Source organism: Camelus bactrianus, chromosome 16, assembly GCF_048773025.1.
Source record: "Camelus bactrianus isolate YW-2024 breed Bactrian camel chromosome 16, ASM4877302v1, whole genome shotgun sequence".
In the NCBI taxonomy this organism is placed as follows: Eukaryota; Metazoa; Chordata; class Mammalia; order Artiodactyla; family Camelidae; genus Camelus; species Camelus bactrianus.
This window is the reverse complement of record NC_133554.1, coordinates 10,094,708-10,118,634: the sequence shown is the minus strand read 5'-3', so window position 1 is coordinate 10,118,634 and position 23,927 is coordinate 10,094,708. Positions and strand designations below refer to the sequence as shown.

At 58.5% G+C, this 23,927-nt stretch overlaps 2 protein-coding genes and 1 long non-coding RNA gene across 4 annotated transcripts in view; 1 reads left to right on the top strand and 2 right to left on the bottom strand.

Annotated features, from left to right (window-relative positions):
- LOC141573592 (uncharacterized) overlaps positions 1-22,831 on the top strand; it is a 99,492-nt gene extending 76,661 nt beyond the window's left edge. The window contains exons 2-3 of the long non-coding RNA XR_012499437.1: positions 21,660-21,899; positions 22,695-22,831. This is a non-coding gene — a long non-coding RNA (uncharacterized LOC141573592). The remainder of the gene's footprint in view (positions 1-21,659; positions 21,900-22,694) is intronic.
- Positions 1,433-13,304, bottom strand: LOC141573581 (smoothelin-like protein 2). Of its 2 annotated transcripts, XM_074342516.1 has the most exons (6): positions 12,838-13,282; positions 6,051-6,141; positions 5,479-5,721; positions 4,731-4,806; positions 3,602-3,784; positions 1,433-2,576 (listed from the first exon to the last, which is right to left on the bottom strand). In XM_074342516.1, the coding sequence occupies exons 1-6, from the start codon at positions 13,225-13,227 to the stop codon at positions 2,363-2,365; spliced, it is 1,197 nt and encodes a 398-aa protein (XP_074198617.1). In that variant the 5' UTR covers positions 13,228-13,282; the 3' UTR covers positions 1,433-2,362. The 2 variants fall into 2 exon arrangements, with proteins under 2 accessions (XP_074198617.1, XP_074198616.1); XM_074342515.1 differs by lacking the exons at positions 1,433-2,576; positions 3,602-3,784 and having other exon boundaries at positions 4,159-4,806; positions 12,838-13,304.
- On the bottom strand, positions 20,860-23,298 carry LOC141573574 (uncharacterized). Its single transcript, XM_074342487.1, has 3 exons — positions 23,244-23,298; positions 22,788-22,871; positions 20,860-22,184 (listed from the first exon to the last, which is right to left on the bottom strand). The coding sequence occupies exons 2-3, from the start codon at positions 22,840-22,842 to the stop codon at positions 21,250-21,252; spliced, it is 990 nt and encodes a 329-aa protein (XP_074198588.1). The 5' UTR covers positions 22,843-22,871; positions 23,244-23,298; the 3' UTR covers positions 20,860-21,249.
- Between the last annotated feature and the right edge of the window lie 629 nt (positions 23,299-23,927).

The window sequence follows — 23,927 nt, the reverse complement described above, 5'->3', positions numbered from 1 at the left end:
TCAAAAGAAAACTTGCTACATCGAGGCCTTCTAGGTGTAAAGAAGCTGCCCACGTAGGATGAAGTCGAGGTAGAAAATTGCACTTTGTGTAAGTGGCCATTTGCTTTTTTTTTTTTAAAGAATCATAGAAAAGAAGTGTCTTTTGGAAATCACTTTTCAAAAACAAAAAACTGCTTTTTTATTGTCAATTTGCCTGGGGTAACGGTTTACACTTTGGTTTGATCACAGCCCTACTTTCCTCCTGCGCTGGGAAATTCAGAGGAATTGGCCCCAGTCATTTGGTGGCCTACAGCTCAAGGCGGCCCTGGGGAGTCAGAATGTGTTTCCTGGTCATAAACACCAGACAGGACATGCCAGGCTCTCCTGGGTGTTTCTGCAAAAACCTGGGTGCTCTTCGCGGACCCTCCCCCGGGTGAGGCGGGTGGGAGGCATCTTGCCCCAGGCTGCGGGAGGTGGGCGGGCGTGGACAAGCTGTCACACAGCGAGGCCACAGGGCTGTGCCTCCACCTGCCGCTGTGCCTCTGACTGCAGTAATTTAAAAAGTGAACACCTGTTAAAAATCCGTGGGTTCGGAAACCTAGTGTGTTCTGCATTTCCCCCCAGGACGCTCGCAGTCTTGATCCTGTTTTGATTCCTCCAGGAGCAGGGGAGTCTGTGCCGTAGTTCTCTGCGTGGTCCGCGGAATCTTCAAGGGTCCTTGAGACCTTTATTCAGGGGATCCACTAACAGCAAGACAGGATGTGCCTTTCTGACTCTCATTCTTTCTGGAGTTTTCCAGAGGCCCCACCAGGTGTGACGTTACCACAGGCTGCAGAAGCAGGGGTGAGAACCCAGCCGTCTGCTATTAAGCCGGACAGGCAAGGGATTGGCAAGACTGTAAAACGAAACCACTCTTTTATGGAAAACAGGCTCATAAAAATGTTACTTATGTTAACATGTTTTCCACAAAAGAGTCCTCTACACGTAGATTCTGTGTTTGGGGATGAGCGGAAAATAACCAGAACTGGTTCACACTATGAGCAAAGTATTATACCAGTCAGTCAGTCAGTCAGTCTCCCAGGTGGTCTGAATTCCAGCTGAAGCTTCCCTCTCCCCTCGAGCAAGCTGCCTCCTCTCTGGCCCACGGGCACTGGATGGTTCCCAAGAACTCCTCCTGGTTCAGCATATTAAGTCTCTTCAAGGTCTTCTCCCATGAGACCTGGGAGCTCCCCTCAGATGGGGACCCCACTCCCCTCGCCAGTGTCGGTCTTCTCTGAATGTTCAGGAAACAGGAACCATAGCCACGCACTGTAGGGACATTCAGGTGAGACCGTGACTGTGGAAAAGCTGTGGACACGGAAAAGCACCAGATACACATGAACTTTAACAAAGACCTGAAAAGCTAAGCATAAATATGGACACCACATACCAAAGATGAGACAAAAGTCTGAAATGAGATGCTTGTCAAAAGTATTCTGAGACTTTATTAATTCGTACCTATTGAAGAAAAAAAAAACCCTATGTACAGCTATGTGCACAAAACTCGAAAGACCAGAAGCAATACATCTCTCTGGCGTGGGCCTTACCATTACTCCTTATTTAAAACACACTAGATTTCCCCATGACTATAAAAATGACATGGTCATTGTAGAAAATTTGAAAAATAGGAGAAAGCACAAGAAGGAAAATAAAAATCACCCATAATCCCACCACTCAGAGATAACTTAACATTTTTGGTGTATCTCTTCTATGCTTAAAAAAAAAAAAAATTTTATATGTGTTTTACACGATTGACGTCACACTAAATACAGTTTTGTGTCCTGCATTTTTCACTTTTCATGGCATTAGGAACATCTCCCCATGACGTTACAAAGTCTTGGTGAATATGAATGCACCGGCCACTTGTTCGGCCCCACGTGAGTACTGGGCGTTCACCCCAGGCTGGGCACCACGCTGCCTGGATGGGGAATAAATAGAAGAGACGCCAGAAAAGCAGGTGCGGGATTGCTGAGTCCACAGCACAGATGAATTCGGGGCTGATCTCCTTCCCTGGGAGGGAGTCCGGCTCCGAGCAGGATTTCCCTGCTTCACATGAGGGCTTGCTGGCAGGTTCATTCATCTGAGATCAGGCCTGGCCAAGGTCTGTGTCACGAGGCTCTGACACGAAGCTCAGCCAGGATAGGGAGCATTTCTGAACTGACAGTGTCAGTCAGTGGAAAACGCGGCTCTGCTTGCTCCCCGGCTAGTTAGTTAACTCCTTTTCAGGAGCGAGGTTAGGAGGAGTCAGGGTCCTCTAAAAAGACCCTGCTCCGAGCAGCTTTGGGCTTTCAGCTCCGTGGCTGAGCGAGGGTCAAAAAGCAAGAGCAAATGAGAAAAAGAGTAATCACCCCAGATGGCTCAGGGAACAAGAGCAGGGTAGGCGGGTGATGTCCACTGCAGCCTCTGGACGGGGCCCAGCAGCCGGGCCAGCCTGCCTCGCCTGGTAGCCGATGGTCTTGCTGCGACACCACTCGAGCAGAATCTGCTTGATGCTGCTGGCGCTGGCCACTCCGAAGCTCTGTGAGCGCTTCAGCTTTGCCCGGGTCTCGCCCTTCCCCCTGCGGAGAGAGGGCAGGCCTGCTGGGGGCTGGGGGCCAGGGGGCTGCCTCTCAGCTGCCATCTGCTCCGGGAATGTGCCCCACCAGCTCTGCTCACCCAGGGAGATGCTCTGTCGGCAGGCAACCTCCCAGCCCCACGCCCACGTCCAGGCGTGCGCCCCGTGTCCCAGCTGCACTGCGTCCACTGATGGGGTCCGGCAGGACCAGCCCCCTTCCAGCCTCCAGGCCCCCTGTGTACTTCCCACACTGGCGATCCTGCGGCAGAGGACCTGAGCCCACATGGCCCATGCCCCTGCCCTCTGCTTGGAAAACCCTCCTCGCCTCCTCCATCCCACCCTTCCTCTGAGCTCCTTCCGAGGCCGCCCTCCCTCATGGTTTCCTATTCTAGGCCCCAAAGACACTCTTTATCGGCCAAGATCAGGTTGTCTGGGTCAGTGGGACAGTTCCTGTGTCTGTCCCCCTCACCAGAGTCAGAGCCTTGGGAGCCAGGACTGGGGGGTCATTGTCTCATAGGCCTGGGCCAACCCTAAATGTAACAGGAATCAATACCACTCACTGACAGGAGGGCTGGATAAACATGCAAAGGTGGCCCTGTTTCTAATGGGGCGGGCGGTGTAGTGTGACAGGGAGCCAGTGGTACTGGGGTCTCACTGTGTCACCTCCAGCTTCTGCTGGGAATCCCAGTGACTGCCCTCTGGTCTCCCCAGTCATGCCTGGAAACTAACCTGTCCAGTTGGATGAGGGATGTGGGTGTGAGGGTGCCTGGAGTTCCCTCTGGGAATGTGGGAGAGGGGCTGGGGTCTCATCACAGCCTCCCTTCCCAAAACTGGAGCCACCTGCCCCTCAGCCGGCCCTGTAGCCAGCCCTGACCTATGTCTTGCCTGAGAGGTCACATCTTGGGGAACTGCCCTCGGGGGAACAGGACAGGGCCAGCTTTGCTCTGCCTGCCTGCCTGACCCCAGTGTGGGCTCAGGCTTTCTTTGGGGGCCCAGACTGGTCTGGGAGGGTGCTAAGAGCATCCATACTTGCCGGCTCCTGTGTCCTGCTCCCATTTCTCAAACAATGCCTTCCGGGCCTGTGCCCCCGAGGTGAGGGGCAGCGTCTGCGACCGCACCAGCTCCCGGCGACGCTCCCCCTGCCGATGGGCCTGAGTCGTGGCTGGCGGCTGCGGGGAGGGGGACGACTGGGGTGGCGTCACCCGAGGTGGGCTGAGGAGAGACCACCGAGTCAGGAGCACAGATCTGGCCATCACTAGCTCGCACAGGCCCCGGGCCTCCACCCCACTGAATGTGAAATGAGGCAGCGGCGGGGCTACAGGCAGAGAGGAAGCACCCCTGTTCCAGCCCCCAACCGGTTCCGCAGGTTTTTGGAACTGAGCTGCTGTCTGAGGCCGGCCTGGCCAGCAGTGGGCCCCCTCTCTGCACATAATCGCCCCTCGGCAGGTGTCAATGCCTGGGGTGGGCGGGGGTGTCCTCCTGGCAGGACAAGCACCCAGAACCAGCCCCACCAGGATCAGGCCCCCTCCTCGCCACCACTAAGTAAGATCCCCTCTGTTTCCCCCCTAAAACAGTTTGTCAGAAAGTCACAATTCTCCTTTTATTATTAAGAGGGGGAGAAAAAAGCCAAGCCAGCCCCCACCCAACACCCAGCTCCGATCACAGTCCAGAGGGCCTGGGGGCAGCGCATGGGGACAACCGGAGGCCAGGAGGCAGCCTGTAACACAGGGAAGCCCCCACAGACCTCCCCCAGGGTAAGGGCCTCTCCAGGTAACTCCTCAGTCCACAAGCAGGAAGCCCCCAGCTCAGAGGGAGCCTAGCCAGGATGGCTGAAGATCCATCCTGTGGGGACTGAGAAACTCTCTCCAATCTTTGGACAGACTTGCTTTGAAGGATCCTTAAAGAAACCAGCCCTCCGCCGTATTGCTCCAAACAAAACTCTCTACCAAGCTTCGCTGCCTCATTTCTCCTCTCAAACCCCACCCTGCGACACTGCTGCCTTAGTTCTCCAGAGGCACCAAGCCAAGGAAGGTGCCTCCTCCTGGGGTTGGCACTGGGAGCTCCGTGCAGGGGCCTGGGTAGCCTGGGTCCAAGGCCAAGGCCAGACACTTCCTGGGGAGTGACGACCCTGCCACTGGGAACAGGGGCCCTGACTCGCCTGTTATCGTTCCTGCTGGCCGTCACCCCCCCATAGCCAGAGCTGGACAAAGTCCGTGGGAGGGAAGAGTTCTTCTCTGCGGGACAAAGGGAGGGAGAGAAATAACAAACCCTGGCCTTGGGGAGGGCCACCACTGCCTGCCTCCCATCCTTTGACCCCACCCTGAGCTAGTCACCCAGCATCACTCTGGGCACTGGCAGGACCTCTGGGCTAAGCTGACCCTGCCTGGGCCAACAGTTGAGGAGAAAGGATGCTGGAACATAGAGCAATGACATAAAAGAGGTCCTTTACAGTACTCCTCACTGCATTTGAGAGCACAGAGCCCAGGGCCTTCTGTGCTGCATATCCAGTAGATACCATGTTACCAAGCCCTCATTCTGGAAATCCACAAAGCCCGACCCCAGGACACACCCTGGGGCCTGATCACAGGTCCAAGACAGCCCCAGGGGGACCATGCCAGGTTTGTTACACACAAAGTGTGCAGGGCAGGCGGCCACCTTCTAACCACAGCCTTGATCTGCAGTAAAAGCCATGGTCGTACCCCGCAGGATGAGGCTACTTCACAGCACCTCTGGGAGACGAGCCGGGAAAGATGGGCCCCATCTGATGGAGCAGGCGAGCTGGGGACGGGGGTGGCAGTGACAAGCAGAGTGGGTAGGGCCCGGCCCCAGGATTTCTGAGTCTCTTGCAAACCACCCCCAGCCCCTGACCTCCCTCCCATTTTGAGGTCATGGTCTCCTGCTCCTACCACTGGGACTGGGAGTCCAGGATGTGCTGGCTTCGCTGAGGCTTGAGCTGAGGCCCCCCAGGATGGCAGCAGACGTGGGCGAGAGAGTTGTGGCTGAGGTCTCCCCAGAGAACTTCTCGGAGACTCGTGTGATGGCCGTGACTGGCTGGTGAGGCTGCCGCAAAGAGAGGCTCACAGGTCGAGGCTTGAGGGGCTCTGGTGTTGGGATGGTTTGGGCGGCTTCGGGGGGCCCATCACCCGGACCTGAAACAGGTGACCAGCAGGGGTCGGGGGGTTTCAGCCATGGCATTGACAGGGGCCTCAGAACCACCCAGGAGGACTCCAGCCTCTGTGAACTCTCCTCTCACCTCCTCCAGGAAGGCCTCCCTGATCACTCCTGCCTCCCTGATCTCCCCCTACTGGGGAAGTCTCACTGCTCCAACCAGAGGTGATGCCTGCTCCAACATTCCCTAATAGAGAGTTCAAGAAATAGTTGCCTGTCAGTCCACTCTCTACCCTGCTCAGTGCTTGGACAATTCCCCAGTCCCTGCGGGTATTCCTCCAGCCAGCCCTCCTGGGCCATCAGCCCCCACCTGCCCCAGGCTGGTGCCCGTTCTCCACGATGTACGAGTTTGAGGTTCTCCTCATCTCCGCCTCGCTGGCTTCGTCATGGTGATCCACACTCTACAGAGAGACAAACACCGCGGAGGCCCAGTCAGCCGGGGCCAGCTGCCCACCCCGAAATCACTTCCCAAAGCTCCCCCTGGTTCGAGCAGGGCAAATGCTTTTGAGAGAGACAGACCCCAGGAGGTATGGTGATGGGCCAGGGTCACCCAGGAGGCTAGGGGGACTCAGCCCCAGCAGTTGAGCCCCCGAGATCCTGGAGGCAAATGGCTCCACTGGACACATTCCAGACCCCCAAGATGCTAGGGACAAAAGTCAAGACAGAGTTCCAAAGGACTGTTCAAGGTGGCCCTACCCGTCCCCAAGGCTGGACCGGGTGACGGGGGCTGGGAGAGCCTGGCCCCTGCTCGTGCCAGGGGCTGCCTGTGTGGGAGCAGCCTAACCCAGCGACACACGGTCTTTCTGGGCCAACAATGGGCCTTGGAGCCCAATGGTGAAGCCTTACCATTGGATGCAGGGTCACAAGATTTGCCTGGATGTCCAGAGTACTGGGGCCTGACTGGCTCCTTGAGGCCCCTCCATCCCCTCTGGGCTGCAGCGGTGGGGAGTGTCATGCAGAGAGAGAGCCCAGACCAAGGGCCAGCAGGGGAACCCGCCATCCAGGCTGTGCTGCCGGCCCCTCCTGGGTCTCAGTTTCCCTGTTTGAGATAAGGGAGTAGGCTAAAAAAGCATCTACCACTTGAACCCCTTTTCTGGCCATGCCACTTAAACCAACATGCTCTGTCCTCCCAGGTAGGTGCTACCACACCCATTTTACAGATGGGACCCGAGGGCTCAGAAAGGGGATGTGTGCTGTCCAAGGTTACACAGTGAGCAGCAGCTGAGATGAGGCCAGGAGGGACATTATCCTCAACCTTGGCCCTGCCTTTCTCACAGTGAAGGAAGGTGGAGGGCTCAGAGTATCTGTGAGGATGGTGGGTGTGCCTGGCAAGAAGGGTACAGGGGCAGACGCCTATAAGGGGCTCTACCAAGAGCCCACAATGGGTGGCTTGAGAGGTTGGCCATACCTCTCCTTAGATGGCCGCACATCTCCAGATGGGTCCCCTTGTCTGCTAGGTTCCCAAATGACAAAAGCCCATCCCTGACCCCTGACGGCTCATCCATGCCACCCTACCCATCCATGGGGGAATCAGTCTGGCGGGGGAGCCAGCACCTTGAGCAGGCGGCGAAAGGCTAGCATGAGGGCGCATGCCTGAGACAGACTTCATCCAGCCCAGGGGGTCAGAGAGAGCCTCCCAGAAGCAGCGGGGCTGAGCCAGCCTGGAGTGAGCCAGGCAGACCAGGAGTGGAAGCCATGCCCCGCAGAGAGACTAGTGTCTGCCAGAGACATCAAGGCACAAAGCATTCAGATCCAGTGGCTAGAGAAGCAGTACACAGTCCAAGGTGCCAGCCGGGAGAACTCGGACATGACTCCTTGGACAAGAAGGAACGAAGGTCATCAGTTCTGGGTTTTAGGAACATCCTTCAGAAGCCAGTGAGACAGTGGCATGGAAGGGGGTGACCAGATGGCCAGGTACCTCCCTACTCCTGGGTAGGGACCCAGGGAGGAGAGATGGGGCAGTGAAGGAGAGGAGGGCAAAAGGGATTCCAAGGTTTGCAGGGAGTAAGTGAATGTGGAGGAGGGGGAGACATCACACCTCTTCTAGGCAGGGGCTTTGGGCCTGGCTGACGTGACCTGGGGGGGTGGGGTTGGTGGGAACTGCAGCCATGAGGCGCGGGGAAGAGGTCTGAGGGACTCTCCCTGATGGAAGAGGTAGGACAACGTTTACAGGCTGAGAGAAAGGCTCCAGCAGGGGGAGGGACACTCGGAGAGGTTGGGACCCTGGGGAGAAAGGAGAGGACGGGACTTGAGCCCGGGGAGAGACTGGGCTTGGAGAGGAGGTGACCATTCAACTTCCAATTCAGAAGGACGGAGCAGGAAGGGCTAGGCTCACTGGCAGGAACAGTGGAGAAGTTGAGGGCGGCCATCTCCTTGTGCCTCAGAGTGTGGAGGGCACCCCTAGAGCCACAACGAGCCTAACCTGAAGCCAGCTCAGCAGAAGGAGGAGAAACAGCCAGCCTATCCTGAATCCCGGACCCCACCTGTCACCAGGCTCTCAGCTCTGGGGGCCGTGTCCCCCTCCACCCCCCCATACTCTGGTCCGACAGGTTCCACAGGTCTACACAGGGGCCTGGAGAGATGGGCTGATGGTGAAACCATTTTCCCAGGAATGTGGGTCTCTCTGGGGGACGCCTGCCCATGCACGTTGCAGGCTCCTCACCCCCCAGGATGACCCAGGGGACCAGAAGCCACAATCAGACAGGAAGTAGTTTCAGGACTAGGTGGATTCCTGCCAAGGGGTCTCCAGCAAAGCAGGAGGGAAAGGGGATGGGGGCTGAGTCATGCTGGGAGGCTGGAGTCCCAGGTTCCCCCTGCCCCACCTCCCCCCTCCCCCACTCCAGGACTGGAACTCCTGCTCACCTAAGGAAGGGGCTCCACCCACGCCTCAGACCAAAGGGCTATTCAGAGACCACCCTCCATCCCACCACACAAGCTTGGGGGTCACCCCTAACCTTACGCCATGACTAGAGGCAGAAGCAGAGTCAGGCTGGGGTTTCTCTGTCCACAAAGCACTCATGCCTTCCAAGAGCAGGAAGGACAACTCAAGACAAACTTGTGAGGCCCAGGGAGTGGGGTGGGGAGAGTGGGGTATCCACCCCAGCGCGACCTGAGCCTCAAGCCACAGAGCTGGGCTGGGCCGTGGTCCCCAAGCCCAACCACAGGGCCCCCAGCTCCTTCCTTCCCTTCAGCCACAGGAAAGGAAACCAGGGGAGGGGACCTCTGTGTGCTGGGGCCAAGATAAAATCACTGGAGAGCCCAGAGGACGGGATGGGTCCTGGGGAGCTGGCTCGAGCACCTCCAAGATCTGGGCTTTGTTTTAAGAAGGGGGAGGCTTCCAGGAGGGAGCCCAGGCCTGGGAATGTCAGGAAGAGAGACTGGGGATGGGTAAGTCCGAATTCGGCAACCCTCTCCCTGGGGAAGTTTGCATACACTGCTGTGAGGGCAGGAATCTTAGTTTGGGCATCCCTGGTGCTACCAGACCCCACGCGGGCTCGTGCATGGACAGGGGAGCGTCTGTGTGCCCAGCACAGCCCCCGACGTGTGTGCGGCCAGAGTCCCCAGCCTGAGCCCCAGCCTGAGCCCCAACCTCGGCTGCCCCACCCTCTGCCTCCTCCACCCTCTGCCTCCTCCCGGCTCACACCATGGTTTTAAGGACTCATTTCAAACTTCTCCCCAAAGCATTTAGCACTCTTATCACACAGTGTGTCTGGGAAAGGAAGGCAGATAAGGCAAGTCTGGTTTCTTTCACGGTCAGACCTCGACGCTGTTTCTGCCAGTCACTCCTGAGAGGCTCCACTGCCTCTGACATGGGGACCTGGTGGCTCCTGCTCAGCCGAGGGACATTTCCAGGCCTGGCCTCAGGCTGCTACCATCCACTGAAGGTCCCCAGCCAGCTCCCTCCACTAGTCAGACCACCGCTGTGGCTCTGTGGACATGCTTACAAGCCAACTTGGCTGATGTCACCGTTATAGCCACCCAGCCCGCGCAGCACAAGGGGCAAAGCAGGGCAGGGCCAATCCCCCTTAGAGACGAGGAAACTGAGGTCCAACTGAGAGATGTCCCCAAGGCCTCACAGAAAATGCAACAAAAGCAGTTCTTGTTTGCTCCAGGGTCTCAGGCCTCCTACAGGGATTCCTCCCTGATTTCTCCCACCCTACTGCCTTGCCCTCTCGCTCCTCCAGGAGCCTCCCTTACTACTCACTGCCTAGCAAGCTCAAGGTCTGCCCACACAGAAGCAGATTACTAGATCAACTCATTCTGCATTGACCCCAAGGCATATACATAGGTTGACTATGCCCCACCTCCAAGCCCCACAGTCCCGATTGAATGAGAAGGAAACAAAAGGGTCTCAGCAAAGGGTCTCTAAGTCTCATTGCTGGTTACAGAGGGGCAGTGTAACACCAGCCCCCGCAATGCCTGACCACCGCCAGCACTGGCTCTCGTGTGTGGATGAGACCCTCACACCCAGACCCCCTGGGGGCACAGACACAGGCGTATGAGAGGTCAGACAGCCCCGGCACCCAGCTGTGACTGTCCAGTCTTGCCCCGGAGCCCCGATTCCTTGTTCACAATCCAGTGTCCGATCACAAGCTGCCAGGCACAGCCCACGAGCAAGAACATGTGGATAACTCTGTGCAGCACCCCTCACTGCCAGAAACTGGCTGCGAGCCCGTGCCCGCACCCCTGAGAGGTGGGCTGCAAGAGAAGTGGGGAGCAGTGCCTCTGGTCGGGAGGGGGAAGCAGCCTCAGGCCCAGGGAGCTGGTGCTCAGGGGCTGCAGAGTGTCCGTCCGACCCCACTGGACACCTTGAGCGTCCTCCACCCGCAGTGCTCAACTACGCCTGCTGTCCCTCCTCCTCTCAGGCCTTCTGAAATCCAGAACCTACTCCCCAGCCGTGTCTCCCTCCTCAACCTGCAGCGGGCTGCAGCATTCCCGCTGACCCCCAATCTCTTCTTCCTGAAGGGGTCCCCTCTCTCGATGTCTAAGAGTGGGCTTTCCAGAGCCTCTGAGCTCCCTGGCAGCTCCTCAGCCTCTGCCCAGGGCTCCTGACTCACCGTCTCCTGCACAGCTGCCCGGAAGGCCTCACCTGATCTTGCTTCAACCACCAGCTCTGGCCTGATATCTCCCTAACCTCTGGCCTTGGCTACTCTCAGCCCACCAGATCTGTGACTCCATCTGCTCCAGGACAGCTTCACCTGGATGTCCCACAGCCCCACACCCTCAGCACAACCCAGATGGAAACTGGCATCTCCACCACATCTGTGCCCCAGTAGTCCCCCGGCAGGGCTTCGCTCTCTGCCCCCCTGCTCATATCCAAAGACCATCTCACCCTGATGATTCCCCCTTGGAGATCTCCGTCCAAGGCACCCCAGCTCTCCCGCTCCCCAGCGCTGCTCCTGCTATGGCCGTCCTCTCTTCTTGGACCATCACAACTAAGTCCCCCTATCTCCAGCCACCCTCCAACCTGCCATCCATCCTTGAGGGCGCTTGTCAGATACAAGGAGGACCCTGTCTGTCCCCTGCCCAGTGCCCCACTATCCCCATAACCCAGAGAACTAGCTTACCCCACATTGGCCAATTCCCACTGAAAAACTGTTAGACGACTGAAGACACATCTCTCACACGAACGCGTGGATTCGTGTACGTATACGTATTCATGTGTGACTCCAAGAGTAGTTTTCTAAAACTTGGACAGCTGCCTCCACATGCAGATGAGTAGCAAATGTGTGTTAAAATAAAACCTCAGAAACAGCCGATGACACAGTTTATCAGGCACGTGTGAGCTCACAGTGGTGATTTTATAGCGTGGCCAAGGAGTGTTGATGCTTGTAGGACAGAATTAAGTGTATCCGTATTTCCAGACACTTCACACAGCACTGGGACACCCGGGGGCTCAGCCATCAGCACGTTTAAGAACCCCACCTCCACCCCAAAGCAAAGCCCAACTCCCCGGCCCAGAATCCGGGGGCCTTTACAACTCGCCCTTCCACTCTCATAAGCACCAGGGTCCCTCTGGTCAGTGAGTCCTTTCAGGCCCTTAGAGGCTCTAGGCACAGCCCCCACACCCGCCCCTGCACTAGCAGCAGCAGACCCTAAACCTCCAGCACAAAGCCGGCCTGAGACGCCCACTAGGACGGGACTGCTGTCCGGCTGCCTGCACTGCTGCTACTGCTTGGTCTGGGCCATCTCCCACACAGGCTGGGACATCCAGGGGCAAGGGCTAATCTGATCCCCCTCCTCCTGGTCCCTTGAGGTGCAGCCCAGCTTACACAAGGACTCTGCGTGTGTGATGGATTGAACCAAGGAGGGACAGCAGGTGCAGGCTACCCAGACCCTCGAAAACCAAGCCCAGGGCACATGCCTGGGCAGGGTGGAAAATCCCACCTAAGGGCCACTGCACACACCATGGGAACATTCTAACCTGCCACTCCAGGAGGCCCCACGCTCAGGGGAGTGACTGGTCCACACCGGCCTCCGCCCCACCCCCACGCGGTGTGGGCCTCTGGCCGGTCACTGACCCCAGAAATCTAGACTGCCCACGGCTCTTTCCCACTGGTTCCCCTGTCTCTTCTTTCATGGTAAGGATTTACGCCTGCAAGTTTCCAAATGCCCGGCTGCACCCCAACAGACTGCATTCTCCTCCGCTCAACACACAGAAGGGCTTGAGTTCTCAATCCAGGTTAATCAATAACTCAAGCCTTCAGGGTTCAGTGAAGCGGCAACGCGGGGAGCGCGTGAAAGGAGGTGGGGGGGGGGGTGAAGGGTTGCCGACCTTTCCAAGACACAGGCCCGGGGCAGTGTCGAACAGTGAGGGGCAGCACTTCAGCGCCCAAGCCCTTAGTGCCAAGGCACAGTGGAGAGAGGGGAACAGAACAGGGCACGCCTGCAAAGAAGGGAGGGGCCCGAGACAGGTGCAGAGGGCAGGCTAAGCCGGTTTCTCCGAATGATGGCCGGACCCCCACAACCGAGTCGCAGCGGCGGGTGGCGGGACAGCCCCGGCACCGGCACGCACTCCGGACCTAGCGGCGGCGGGGGTCGCGGAGTCCCCCTTCCCCGGCGCCTGAGCGCAGACGCCCGCGCTCCCCGAGGCTCACCTGGCCGCGGCCGGACAGCGAGAAGGTGGCGTGGATGGCGAAGCGCGCGGTGCCCAGGCGGGGCGCACGGTCTGGGACGCCGGGGGCGGGCGAAGGGCTCGGCGTGCCGGGCGCGGGGGTCAGCCCGGTCGCCAAGCCCAGCGCCTCCACCTGGGGCGTCAAGCGCTCGAGTTGCGTCTGCAGCCGCTGGTTGTCGCGCTGCAGCTCGGCCACCGTGCGCGCCAGCGGCCCGGCCAGGCGCAGAGCCTCGGCCACGCGCTGCTCCATGCCGCGCTGCAGCCCCTGCATGTCCTCGTGCAGCGCGCGAACCGCGCCGTCCAGCGCCGCCTCGTAGCGGCCCAGCGCCTCGTGCACCGTGCGCGCCTCCTCGGGGTCGGGGGCCGGCTCCATGGCCGAGCCGGGCGGGCGGGTCTCTAGGAGAGCGGGTCTGGCCCAGTGAGCAGCCGAGCTCTGCAGCTCTGAACCACAACTGGCCTCCCAGGGCTGGGTTCACCTGAGGGGCGGTGGGAGGGGCGGTTAGAGGGCGGGGTGAGCCCGGCGAGCCCCGGGAATGGGCGCCGCTTGGGGGCGGGGCCTGGGGGCGGGGCCTGGCGGCTCGGGGTCATCCCCAACCCCAGCCCCTGTGACCCACGCGATGCGGCGAGGGGGAGTGTCGCCAGTGGCGCCTGAGAAGAGCTCGCCCAGCCTCTCGTCTCCCTCGGTGCGGAGCTCAGGGGGAGTGCCAAGGCGGAGACCCCCTTGACCCTGGAGAAGCAGTGTGCGACATGTGGGAGGGACTGCCGGCCGTCAGAGGAAGGTCTCGACCCCAAGTGGACTTGATTTAGGAGACAGCGGACGTAGGTTATGCGTTCCCACGGGGCTCTCACTCTCAGGGCCCAGGTACTACTGGGGGTAGGGATTCCCCCACTGCTCTGGGGGACCTGAGAGCGGCAGCAGTAACCCCCAGAACTGTCACCCTGTGCACATGACTGCCCGCTCTAAGCCGTGGACACGGCCCTCACAAGCACATACTTACGTGTGGCATCTTGGCCTGGAATTTCTTGCACCTAAGGGAGAGGGAGACAGGTGGTGAGGTCCCTCCTTGTCTCTGCAATTATGCACTCTCCCCTCCCAGCCCCACTCTGTGTAACAAGATTCCTGTGTCCTTCCTGCCAGTGGTCACGGGGCTCCGAGCTCACTGAGTGGCCCCTGTTGGGGCATCCACAAGTGACTGAGGTCAGACAGAGAAGAGAAGGTGTGCTTAGGACCGAATCTCCAAATTCTTGGGTCAGAGACCATGGGACTAATCACCTCTCTCCCTCCATCAGAGTCTCCGTCCCTGGCCTGTGGTTACAGGCCAGGGCTCCCACCTCGATTCCCTCTCAACACCCCTTTCATGCTGGAACCCAGATATTCCTCCCTTCCATACCCCCCAACCTCCAAACATCATGAGAAAGGGAGGAGTGAAAATAGCTTTTGCTTCGGAATGACAGAATGATGGGCAAAGGTGCTGTCTGATCTCACTTACATTGTAAAGTTGATTTAAAATAAAAAATGGGAGCATCTCCTCCTTCTTTGTGCAAAAAGCCTTTCCTGATTAGCCTTCTCCTTCCCAGGCCTGGCCCACTTGAAGGAGGGCTAGTGGCTGGGCAGGCACAGCCAGGTGGCAGGGGAACGAGAGGCCTGAAAGACTTGTTTCTGTCACACTGGGCTTCCAAAGATGTTTGCAGCCACAGACCTCCTGGACTGGCCTGCTCTGCCCCAAAGGACCTGGATCAGCGTAACAGTTGCTGAACGCCAATCCCCCCTCTCTCCCTCCTCCACAGGGACAAGAAGGAACACTGGGTTACCTAATCCAAGGAGCCTTCCAGCAATTATTTTATGAGAAAGTCAAATGCCAAAAGGCGTGCATGGGGTGTGTGTTTTGTAAGTAGCTCTCAGCACAGGGTGAGCCAGACTGCTCCCTGCATTCTTTCTCTGGGTGGAATCTTTGATAGAGACTAGGAGAGAGGCTTCTGCTACAGCTTCTGCCCCAAGTAGCACTCAGCCCCTCCAGGTCTGAGCACGGGAGCCTGGAGTTCAGAGACCCTGGTCTCTGCCAGGAAAGCCCAGCGACTTCCTTCGCAGGACCTGAGGAATGACCAGGTGGGGAAGTTTGGGAGGGACTGAACAGCCTGGTCCCTGGCCCCATGGCCGATGTGCACCTGGGCCTGTGCCTGGTCCGGCAGCATAGATGGGAGTCGGGGCAGGCAGGGGTCTGGCCTTCTCTCCCAGCTTCCCGGAGAAGGAAGGCTGGCTGGGTCTCTAGGCTGGGAACCCTAACGGTTCATAGATTCTAGAGACTAGCTGCCCAGGATCCACCCACATTCTCCCACCTCAGGCAGGTTATCTGGTCTCTCCTGATGTACCATGACGACATCTGGGAGGGGCTGGGCAGGGCTCCATCTGTGACTGGCAAGGGCAGAGATGGGGCTTGCAGTGGGTTTTGGGCAGACAGTACCAGAATCATACCATCCCCCTTGGCTTCTTTGACTGCTGACAGTCAGACCCCTGAGTCAGTAGCTGGAGATGAGCCTAGGAGAGGAGAGATGAACCAGGAGTGGGAGGAAGAGGGGCAGAGGGGCAGGAAGAGCAGGAGTGAGGGCGGAGGGGGTGATGCTGAGGTGGGGAGGGGGTGATCGACGACCAGTGCTACCCAAGAGCCTGCTCCACGCCACCTGGGGGGAGGCTGCAGCTTGCCCCAGGCCCCAGGGGTTCCTCTCAGCCATTCCCTCAAGGCCCCTCCTCCAAACATCCCCCAGCTCCTGCGGGGTACCAGACTGTGGAGGAGGTGAGGGCTGATGGACCCTGCTGAACTCCCTCCACATTCACCAGCCCTGATGTCAGCGGGCTAGCGAGGCCGACCTCCCACTGAGTCCCAGGGGCTCTGACACCCACCCTTCCAGCTTCCCTTCCCCTGGCTGTGACCTGCCCACCGCCCGCTGGTCCCTTGATGTGCTGTGCTGCTGGGCTGGAAGTAGGATGTGGGACAAGGCTTCCTGAGTCCCCTGCCGTCACCTCACGCAGTCAAATCCTTGCCAAGCCCAAACCATGAAGCCAGGAGATGAGATGGGGAAACGGAGGCCCAGGGAGGGACACGGACAGGCCCGAGGCCACAAGTAAGGTTCTCAACGACAGGTGCAAAACCCAGGGCCCTGCCTCTAGTCCCAGCACCCCTCTGGGGGCAGCAGTCAAATCCAGCCAAGTCTGGGCAGCTCCTCCTGCTCCCATTTGCCTGGAGGCTCCTGTTCCCTGGAACTGCTCCTCAGAACTCTTCAGAACCCCCTCCAGGCCCTCCGGCACTGCCCCCTGAGGACCATCCCTCCTCCTGCCAGTCCTGACTGCCCTCCCACCCCCTCAGCTTCTCCTCCCCAGGGACCTTCCTGAGTGGCTGTTCTTTCCCTCACCCTTTAACCGTGGTCCCCAGGGCTCTGATCTGGGCCTGACCCCTTTCACCCGCAGACTCTTTCTGGGTGGTGTCACCCACCCCCACCTCCGTACCGATGACTGCCGCTTCTCCATCGCCAGCCCAGCCCCTCTCCATATACCCACCAGCCTCCAGCCCTCAGGCCTGAAGGTCCCACCCCCTCCCCAGACTCCTCAGGTCCCGAGAAGGCACACAAGGCTTACAGGGTGGGGAAAGGCCATAAGAAGTGGGATGGTGCAGGCCACTGCATTCCTGGGCCCACTTGTCAGGCCCACTCCTCCACCTTCTGCACCCGAGTCCCCGGGCGTGGGTGAGGTGCATATACACACTTGCGTGCATGTGTTGGACCCCATCCTCAGAGAGCTGGGGCTGTCTGTCTCAGCTGTTCATCCACCCCCACACCTGGAGAGACAACTGGCTTTAGAAAGTGCTCTGTGAACATGGGGTGATGGGATACCTCGAAAAAGGGGACTCACTTGGGAGCCAGTCGAACCTCCAGGATGGACTGAGATGGGTGACGGAGAGGGTGCGTTAGCAGCCACGATGAGCCACAGGGGGCTCACAGGTACTGCACAACCCTGTCTTGAAGGTCACAGCCTTTGCACTGAGTCAAAGGCAGCTGCCAACCTCACTGGTCACTTCAGCCCTCCAAGCCCCTCTGCCAGGATGGGCTCAGGTTGGAAGGTCAGGGGCCAGGCCAGACCCATTATCTGCCAGGCCCTGATGGGCCCTGCCTGCCTGCAGCCCTCAGCTTGCTGGGTGGCTGATGGGCCTGGGAGTTCTCATAATTGGGAAGGTGTGTGAAGCCAGTCATTCCCCACTCCCCAGGGTTCCCAGCTGCAGGCACCCAAAGGGAGTAGACTAACAAGGACCCAGTGGAGCAATGCACTCCAGGGCCGGACCCCTCGGCAAACAAAGGATCTCCCACCCCTCCTCTCCAATCTGAAATCCAGCCTCTGCCCTGGAAACTGTTGCCTTGTTATGAGATCCATATGGGTGTGGATGCAAGGCTTACGTTTATCTTTTCCTGCCAGGTTGCTGGGTTCGGGAGCCAAGGGCAATGCTAAGCAGGGAGGTGGGAGTGTGGTGGAGGCTGCGCAGGAGCCCGGGGGGCCAGTCGTGGAGGCCCCAGGCCTCATCTCCGGCCAGGACTAGGAGAGGGACACATGGGGCTCTGCCCTCTGCCCCAGAGCTCTGCCTGCCTGAACTCTCCTGAATCCTGGAACCCTGAGGCCCCTGCGTGGGGGGACGGAAAAGACCCCTGCCCCCTGGGTCACTCCAATTCCCCTCTACCAAACCCTCCTTTAAACTCCATCCCAGGGACACTCAGCTGGACACACATTTTCATCTTTCTCCCACGTATCTGAGGACGTGTCTGTGCACGTATCATGCTTGCGTGTCCCAGTGTGGGTGTGTCAGTGCGGAGGGAAGATGTGGGCATTGCAGAGTCTACAGGACCTGCACGTGTATGTGGCGTGTGGGGTGTGGGTACATTTCCAAGCACCTGTGTTTATAGGAGGGACTTTTATGCATTTGCTCATAAGTGCTGAACGTGTTCTAGACACACGCAAATGCATGCCTGCTGCACATGTGTCAGCGTAGAACGCACGCATGCCTGTATGTGTATGTTGAGCGTCTCCATATGCTTCCATATATCAAGCGTTTGTGTATCACTGTGTGAGTCTGACTGCACAAGTCAGGTGCCCCATCTCTGGCTGCCTCTTTAACCAGACCTAGAAGTCTGTCTCTAGAAGGTAGGGATCCTGGGCGCTCTGCGGAGACTTGCATACAAGGTTTTAAGGGTGGCCCTGATCTGGATAGAGGGTAAGAGAGAGCAGACCTTCTCAACCCCCGACCAACGTTGGGCCCTCGTGGTCCTAGTGGAGGAGGAATTTCCCACGGGCCTCTGCTGAGGCTCAGGCCGCCCAGAGAACAAACAGCACACATCCCCGTGTGGAGGGGCCTGCCTCCTCCCAGCAAAGGCAGGGGCTGCGGAGGGTGTGGAGTGGAGACAGCTGCTTCCAGCCCAGATAAGGCCATGGGGCTCACAGTTTCCATTTCTAGGATCCCCTCCCCACTCAGGTCCCAGCTCCTAAGCCCTGGCCCCATGGCCTGGAAAGGTCTCCGCTGACTCACCCCAGCGCCCTGCCCCCACCTTGGGAACAGCACCCCACCACAGCCTGTCCTGGGCCACTGTGGTCTCTGGGGCAGGACAGCCCCGGCCTGGGGCCCTCACAGCTAATATCCTGACCCTTGTGCCTCTGAAAAGCCACACAGGAAGGAGCACTGGCCCCTCCTGTCCTCTTAGAACGACACTCCCTGCGTCTACGTGCTCGTGCAATCCGCTCCGCCAGCCTGGCTGCCCCGGCCCAGAGGACCCCGAGACCCCCAGGGGCGAGCAGTCATCATCAGCGGCAGAACTGGGCCTAAATTCTGGACTCATCCTCCCTTCTCCCCCGCTGCTCCACAACTTCCCACCCGAGGCCTGCCCCCTCCAGCCCTGCCTGGCCCGCCTCCCCTCCCCCTCCCTGGGCTATTTATAGGGACTGGGGGAGGCAGAGCTCCAGGGCTGTGGCTCCCTGGGCCTTCCCCAGGGGCCCCGCAGGCCAGGCAGTGTCTGCTTTCAGCCCAGCAAAAGGCTATGTCACTCCAAGTAAGCAGTGGGGGTGGGGTGGCTGGGCAGAGGCAGGGGGCTGGGCTCTGGCCTTTGCCAGGGCCCTCCAAAGCCTTTTGCAGCCCACACACAAGCTGGGCTTCCTCAGAATCATTCTGGAGTCCCCCTTGGGGCTGGAGCGGTACGGGAGGTCTCTGCGGGCGCTAGCACCTCCTTGGGGAAGCCTGGAGGAGACCAGCACCCACACCACCAGGCTGCCACCTCCCCTGCAAGCCCCCCGAGTCTCCTTTCTCTAACAAAACTATCCCTCTGACCCATGACTCCCCTCCACCAACAGTGGGTCGAATGCCTTAAGGTGCATTTCAAGGCCCTTCCGGCAAAATGCACAAACTCCCACACTTCTGCCTTTGTGGCTGCCCTGGTCCCACTGCCTGAAGCATCCCTTCCACTTGCCATCCTGTCTGGCAGACTCCCTTCTTTAGGTCTTCAGAGCCCAGTTTAAATGCCACCTCCTCCAGGAAGCCGTCCCTGATGAGGCCTGTTAGCACTCCTCCCCTCCCCTCCCCGCCCACCATGCCCGTTGAAATATATCCCTCCTCTCCTGCCCTGGCTCCCTCCTCCAGTGTGGAGCTGCTGTCTGTCTTGAGTAGTGATCTCTGGGGCTCCTGAGAGGGCAAGGCCCTGCCTCTCTCATCCCTCTGACCCCTGGCCCAGCCCCCAGCTCCATCAGCCATTTGAATGAGTGAGTGAAGGGAGGGGCGCCGAATGGAGCAGTGCAGGAACTAGTGACTGAACAGTGAATGGAAGTGGAGAGAACAGGGGGGCAGGAAAGCAGAAGAGACCCCACCTGTGTCTCCTGAGCCCTGGAGTGACTGCCTGGTGCCCCCACAGGTGGGAAGGTGGCAGGGGCAGCCCAGGCCAGGTCTCAGTGGCACGGCTCGGCCCTGGGCAGCCGCCAGCTCGGTCACTCTCATTCTTTCCAGATCAAAGTTCCCCCGGGGAACAGCCTGGAACCTGACACTGGCCTGGGGTGGGGGGACGGGGCCAGCTGGCACAGTTCGGGAGGAGGACGCGGAAAGGCAGGCACCTGTCCCCAGCTCCAGGGACCCCAGGCCAGCAGCCTTGGGAGGGGACTGGATACACTTCCGCACACCTACTTCAGCCCCAGCCCCATCCTTGGATAGGCCATACTGGTAGGAGGGGAACCCGTGGCTCTAGGCCCTTCTGTCCCAGACTCCCCAAGGACCCCAAACCCTCAGGGCCTCAGCGGCTCGGCTTCCTGCACGACCATCCCCCCACATCAGTTCTGACTCAGCCCCACCCCGTCTCCCAGCACCTTCCATCCAGACACCCTCCAGGTGTGTGTTTCTCTGTCTCCCAGTGTCTGTATCTATTTCTGTCTTGGCACCTTTCTGTCTAGACTCTCTGTACTTCTGTGCTTCTCTGTATTTTTCATTCTTGTCTCAGTCCTTACCCTGGTCTCTCTTTCCATCTCTCTGTCTCCCTAGACACGAAGAGTAACGATGGAGTGATTTGTCCACCCTTTCTTTTAAGGAAGGAGCTGTTTTCATGGCTCTCCCCCGTCTCCAGCCCCTAGTCCCTCCAGTCTACAGTGAACAGATTTTCCTGATGCTGAGATGAGGGTGGGAGAGGACAGACCCCACCGCCCCTGCTGCAGCCAGGCCTCCCTGGTGCCCTCAGGCTGCTGCATCTGAGCCAGGCCTCGGTCAGCCCCAGGTCCAAAGCTTTATCAGTGACACTGGGCGAGCTTGAATGCTGAGCGTGATTCTGTCCTGGTGTTCCAACTGTCATCTCAACCTCCTTAGGTGGCTCTGGAGGTTGAGACGGGGCTTCCTCCTGGACTGAAGAAAGCCCCACCCCCTCAGGGGGACCTGTAGTCTGAGCTGTGGCCTCTTGTTGTCCTGGGAGATTCAACCTTCCCAGGGTGCTCCGGAGATGGAGAAAGAGGCTTAGACTGGACTGGAGAAATTTCAGCCTGCTCGGGGGAAACGGGAAAATGAGCAGAGCCCTCCTGCTGCTCTGGGGAACTTTCAGCCTCCTTAGCAGGCTCTGGAGTGATGACAACTGTGAGATCCAGGGGTTTGCCTATGGTACTAGGCATCACTGGATGCTCAGCTTCACCTGGCCCTGCAGGTGAGAACGTCACCTCATTATGTACTGGATGTTGAGCTGCGGCAGCTGTAGAGGTCTCTGGAGGCTGAGTTGGGGGCTCAAGCTGGACTGGAGAAGGTTCACCATTTCCTGAGGGGGCTGGAGGCTGTTCCGGAACCTCCTGCTCGACCAGTAACGGTTCCAACTGCTCAGGGGACCCTGCAGACTGAGATGAGGCCTCCTATTGGGGCGCAGAAGGTCCAGCTTCACTTGTGGGCCCTGAAGTTATGGTGAGTGCAAGGTCCACAGGGTTAACAGTGACACTGGGCCACTGCAGAGACTGAGCTTGATCCTGGCCTGGAGGAGAAGCTGTTGTCACATGATCTTGAGAATGAGCTGGAGAGGGTTCGGCCTCAGCGGGAGACTGTGGACGCTGAGCTGTGCTTTCCTGCTGGGTTGCGGAAGGCTCTATCTCTGCTGGAGACTGAGCTGGGCTCTCCTGCTGGGTGGCTGGGTTCACCACCTCAGGATGCTCTGTGGGCTGAGCTGGGCTCTCCTGCTGGGTTGAGAAGGGTACAACTTCCCCATTAGGCTCATAAGGCTGAGCCGGTTGTCCCTGTTCACCTGGAGAAGGCTCAGCTTCCTCAGGAGGCTCTGGAGGCTGACCTGTGGCATCCTGCGGGGTTGGAGAAGTTTCTGCCTCCACAGAATATTCAGGAGGCTGAGGCCGGGGCTCCTGCTGGGCTGCGGTAAACTCGCCTTCCTTAGCAGGCTCTGGAGTGACCATAAGTTCCAAATCCACAGGTTTAAGTGTAACACTGGACAGCTTGGAGTGAGCTGGATAGTTACTTCCAGGTCGAGCTGCTGCCTCTTCACTCGCTGGAAACTGAGGTACATTCTCACCAGGGGACCCCGGAACTTGCGCTGGGGCCTCTTGCTGGAGTGGGGCAGAGTCATACTCAGGGCGCTCTGCAGGCTGAGCCTGGGCCTCCTGAGGGAATGGAGGAGGTTCCGCCTCCTCAGGATGCTCTGCAGGCTGAGCCTGGGCCTCCTGCTCAAGTGAAGGTTGCACCTCCTCGGGGCTCTCTGGAGGCTGAGACGCAGCTTCCTCCTGGACTGGAGAAGGTTCCACCTCCTCAGGGCTCTCTGGAGGCTGATAGGGGGCCTCCTGCAGAACTGGAGAAGTTTCAACCACATTAGTGACCTCTGGATTTATAGTAAGTGCCAGATCCACAGGGTTAACACTGACACTGTGCAGGTCTGACTGCTGAGCTTCATTCTCATTGGGACCATGAGGCCTTAATTGTTCAGCTAAAAGCTCCTGAAGCCCTCCCTCCCCCCAAGGGACTGCAGCGCCTACTTCCTCAGGGCCCTCTGAAGGCTGAGACAGAGCCCCCTGCTGAAGTGGAGCTGGTTCTGTCTCTTCAGTGGCCTCTGGACGCTGAGCCTGGGCCTCTGCCTGGGGCGGAAAAGATTCAACCTTCCCAGGGGTCTGTGGATTTTGAGCAGGACCCTCTTGCTGGGGTGGAGACTCAACCTCCTGAGTGGGCTCTGGACGCTGAGCCTGGGCCTCCTGCAGGGATGAGGACATTTCAGCCTCCTCAGGGGGCTCTGGAGGCTGATCTGGGCTTCCCAGAAGATCCAAAGGTAGATCTATATCTACAGCTTTGATCTTATTACCTTTAGGTCGAGACAGAGCTGGGGCCTGATTCTGATCCCAGCCTAGCACTGGAACCTCCTCTGGGAGCTTTTGATGCTGGGTTATCCTGTCATTCTCACCTTGACGTGGAACAGCAACATCTACCTGCAGGCAGCTCTCCATTTGACTCCACATCCGTGTACAGAAGTAGTCTCAGCTGACTCCTGTGTGAAAGAATTAAACTCTCCCCTGATTGTGAGTTGGGGGTCTGCTGGACAGAGCCCAGGGACCACCTCAGGGGCCATCCCTGGACCAGCAGCCAGAGTGGTTGCCAAGCAAAGAGCTGCAGCAACCAAAAATACTGGGGAAACATAACACAAAGACGATTCGGGCACAGTGACACAGGCTAGTAGGAAACTGGCCAGGCACACTGAACAGACACCGAAGCGAAATGGCAGCTTGGCTACACGTGCGCCCCTCCCCTGCCTCATGTCCCACCCTGTAGTGACACCTCTTTTATTAGGTCTAGATGCAACCACAGTCAGGCTTTTTCCCAGGGTCCAAGCCATCCTTCCCCCACCAAAGGTGACACTTACCTCCTGCCAGGCCCTCTCTCCAACCCCAGCCTGGCCCCCCAGCACAACGAGGCAGGATTTGGGCTGCAGACCAGAGTGGCCCCAGGCTCCAGCAGCGCAGGGGTGGGGGTGAGGTGGTGCAGAGCTTCCCAAGGAAGTCACAGGGCCCGGCCTTCAGGAAGATTCAGAAGTGCTAGCCCAGTTCTGGGCATCTGAACTCCTCCTCCTCAAAGCTGACATCTGAGAGACATTCTTCCTCCCCTTGGCCACACTGCTTCCAAGAAAAGTAGCTGACCTACAAAATGAGCACCAGTCAGGGCGGCGGGAGGGGAATACACCTTACAGTTAGATATTTTAAAATGTTGCCATGTCCTCTGAACTCTCAGCATCCATGTCTGATTATAAAATTCACCACTCTATTATTAGGGGTTACCACTGAATCAGTGATGACTCTAAAATTTCTGTAGGAAGGGTTTTGGAGTAGGTGAGCAATTCACTCTGAGAAAAACTGTTGGAAACCAAGTGAACAGCTCTTTACCTCGGCATGGGAAAATTTGCCCATCTCACCTTGTCTCAGCACAGCCATTAGTCTAGAAGCAATTACAATGCCCCTTTTCAGAGGTCTACCCTGTGTGCACACACAGAGAAGACACCTAGAATGTTAAAGTCAGCATGTTGGGGGGAGGTATAGCTCTGTGGTTAGTG

Coding starts and splice junctions, on each gene's coding strand:
- LOC141573574 (XM_074342487.1), bottom strand. CDS start 22,842: ATGTGGAGTCAAATGGAGAGCTGCCTGCAGGTAGATGTTGCTGTTCCA. Junction 22,185..22,787: donor TGTTGCTGTTCCACGTCAAG/GTGAGAATGACA, acceptor AAACTTCTCCAG/TTCTGCAGGAGGCCCCCTAT.
- LOC141573581 (XM_074342515.1), bottom strand. CDS start 13,227: ATGGAGCCGGCCCCCGACCCCGAGGAGGCGCGCACGGTGCACGAGGCG. Junction 5,722..6,050: donor CGGGCACCAGCCTGGGGCAG/GTGGGGGCTGAT, acceptor CACCTGTTTCAG/GTCCGGGTGATGGGCCCCCC. Junction 4,807..5,478: donor CTGGACTCCCAGTCCCAGTG/GTAGGAGCAGGA, acceptor TTTGTCCCGCAG/AGAAGAACTCTTCCCTCCCA.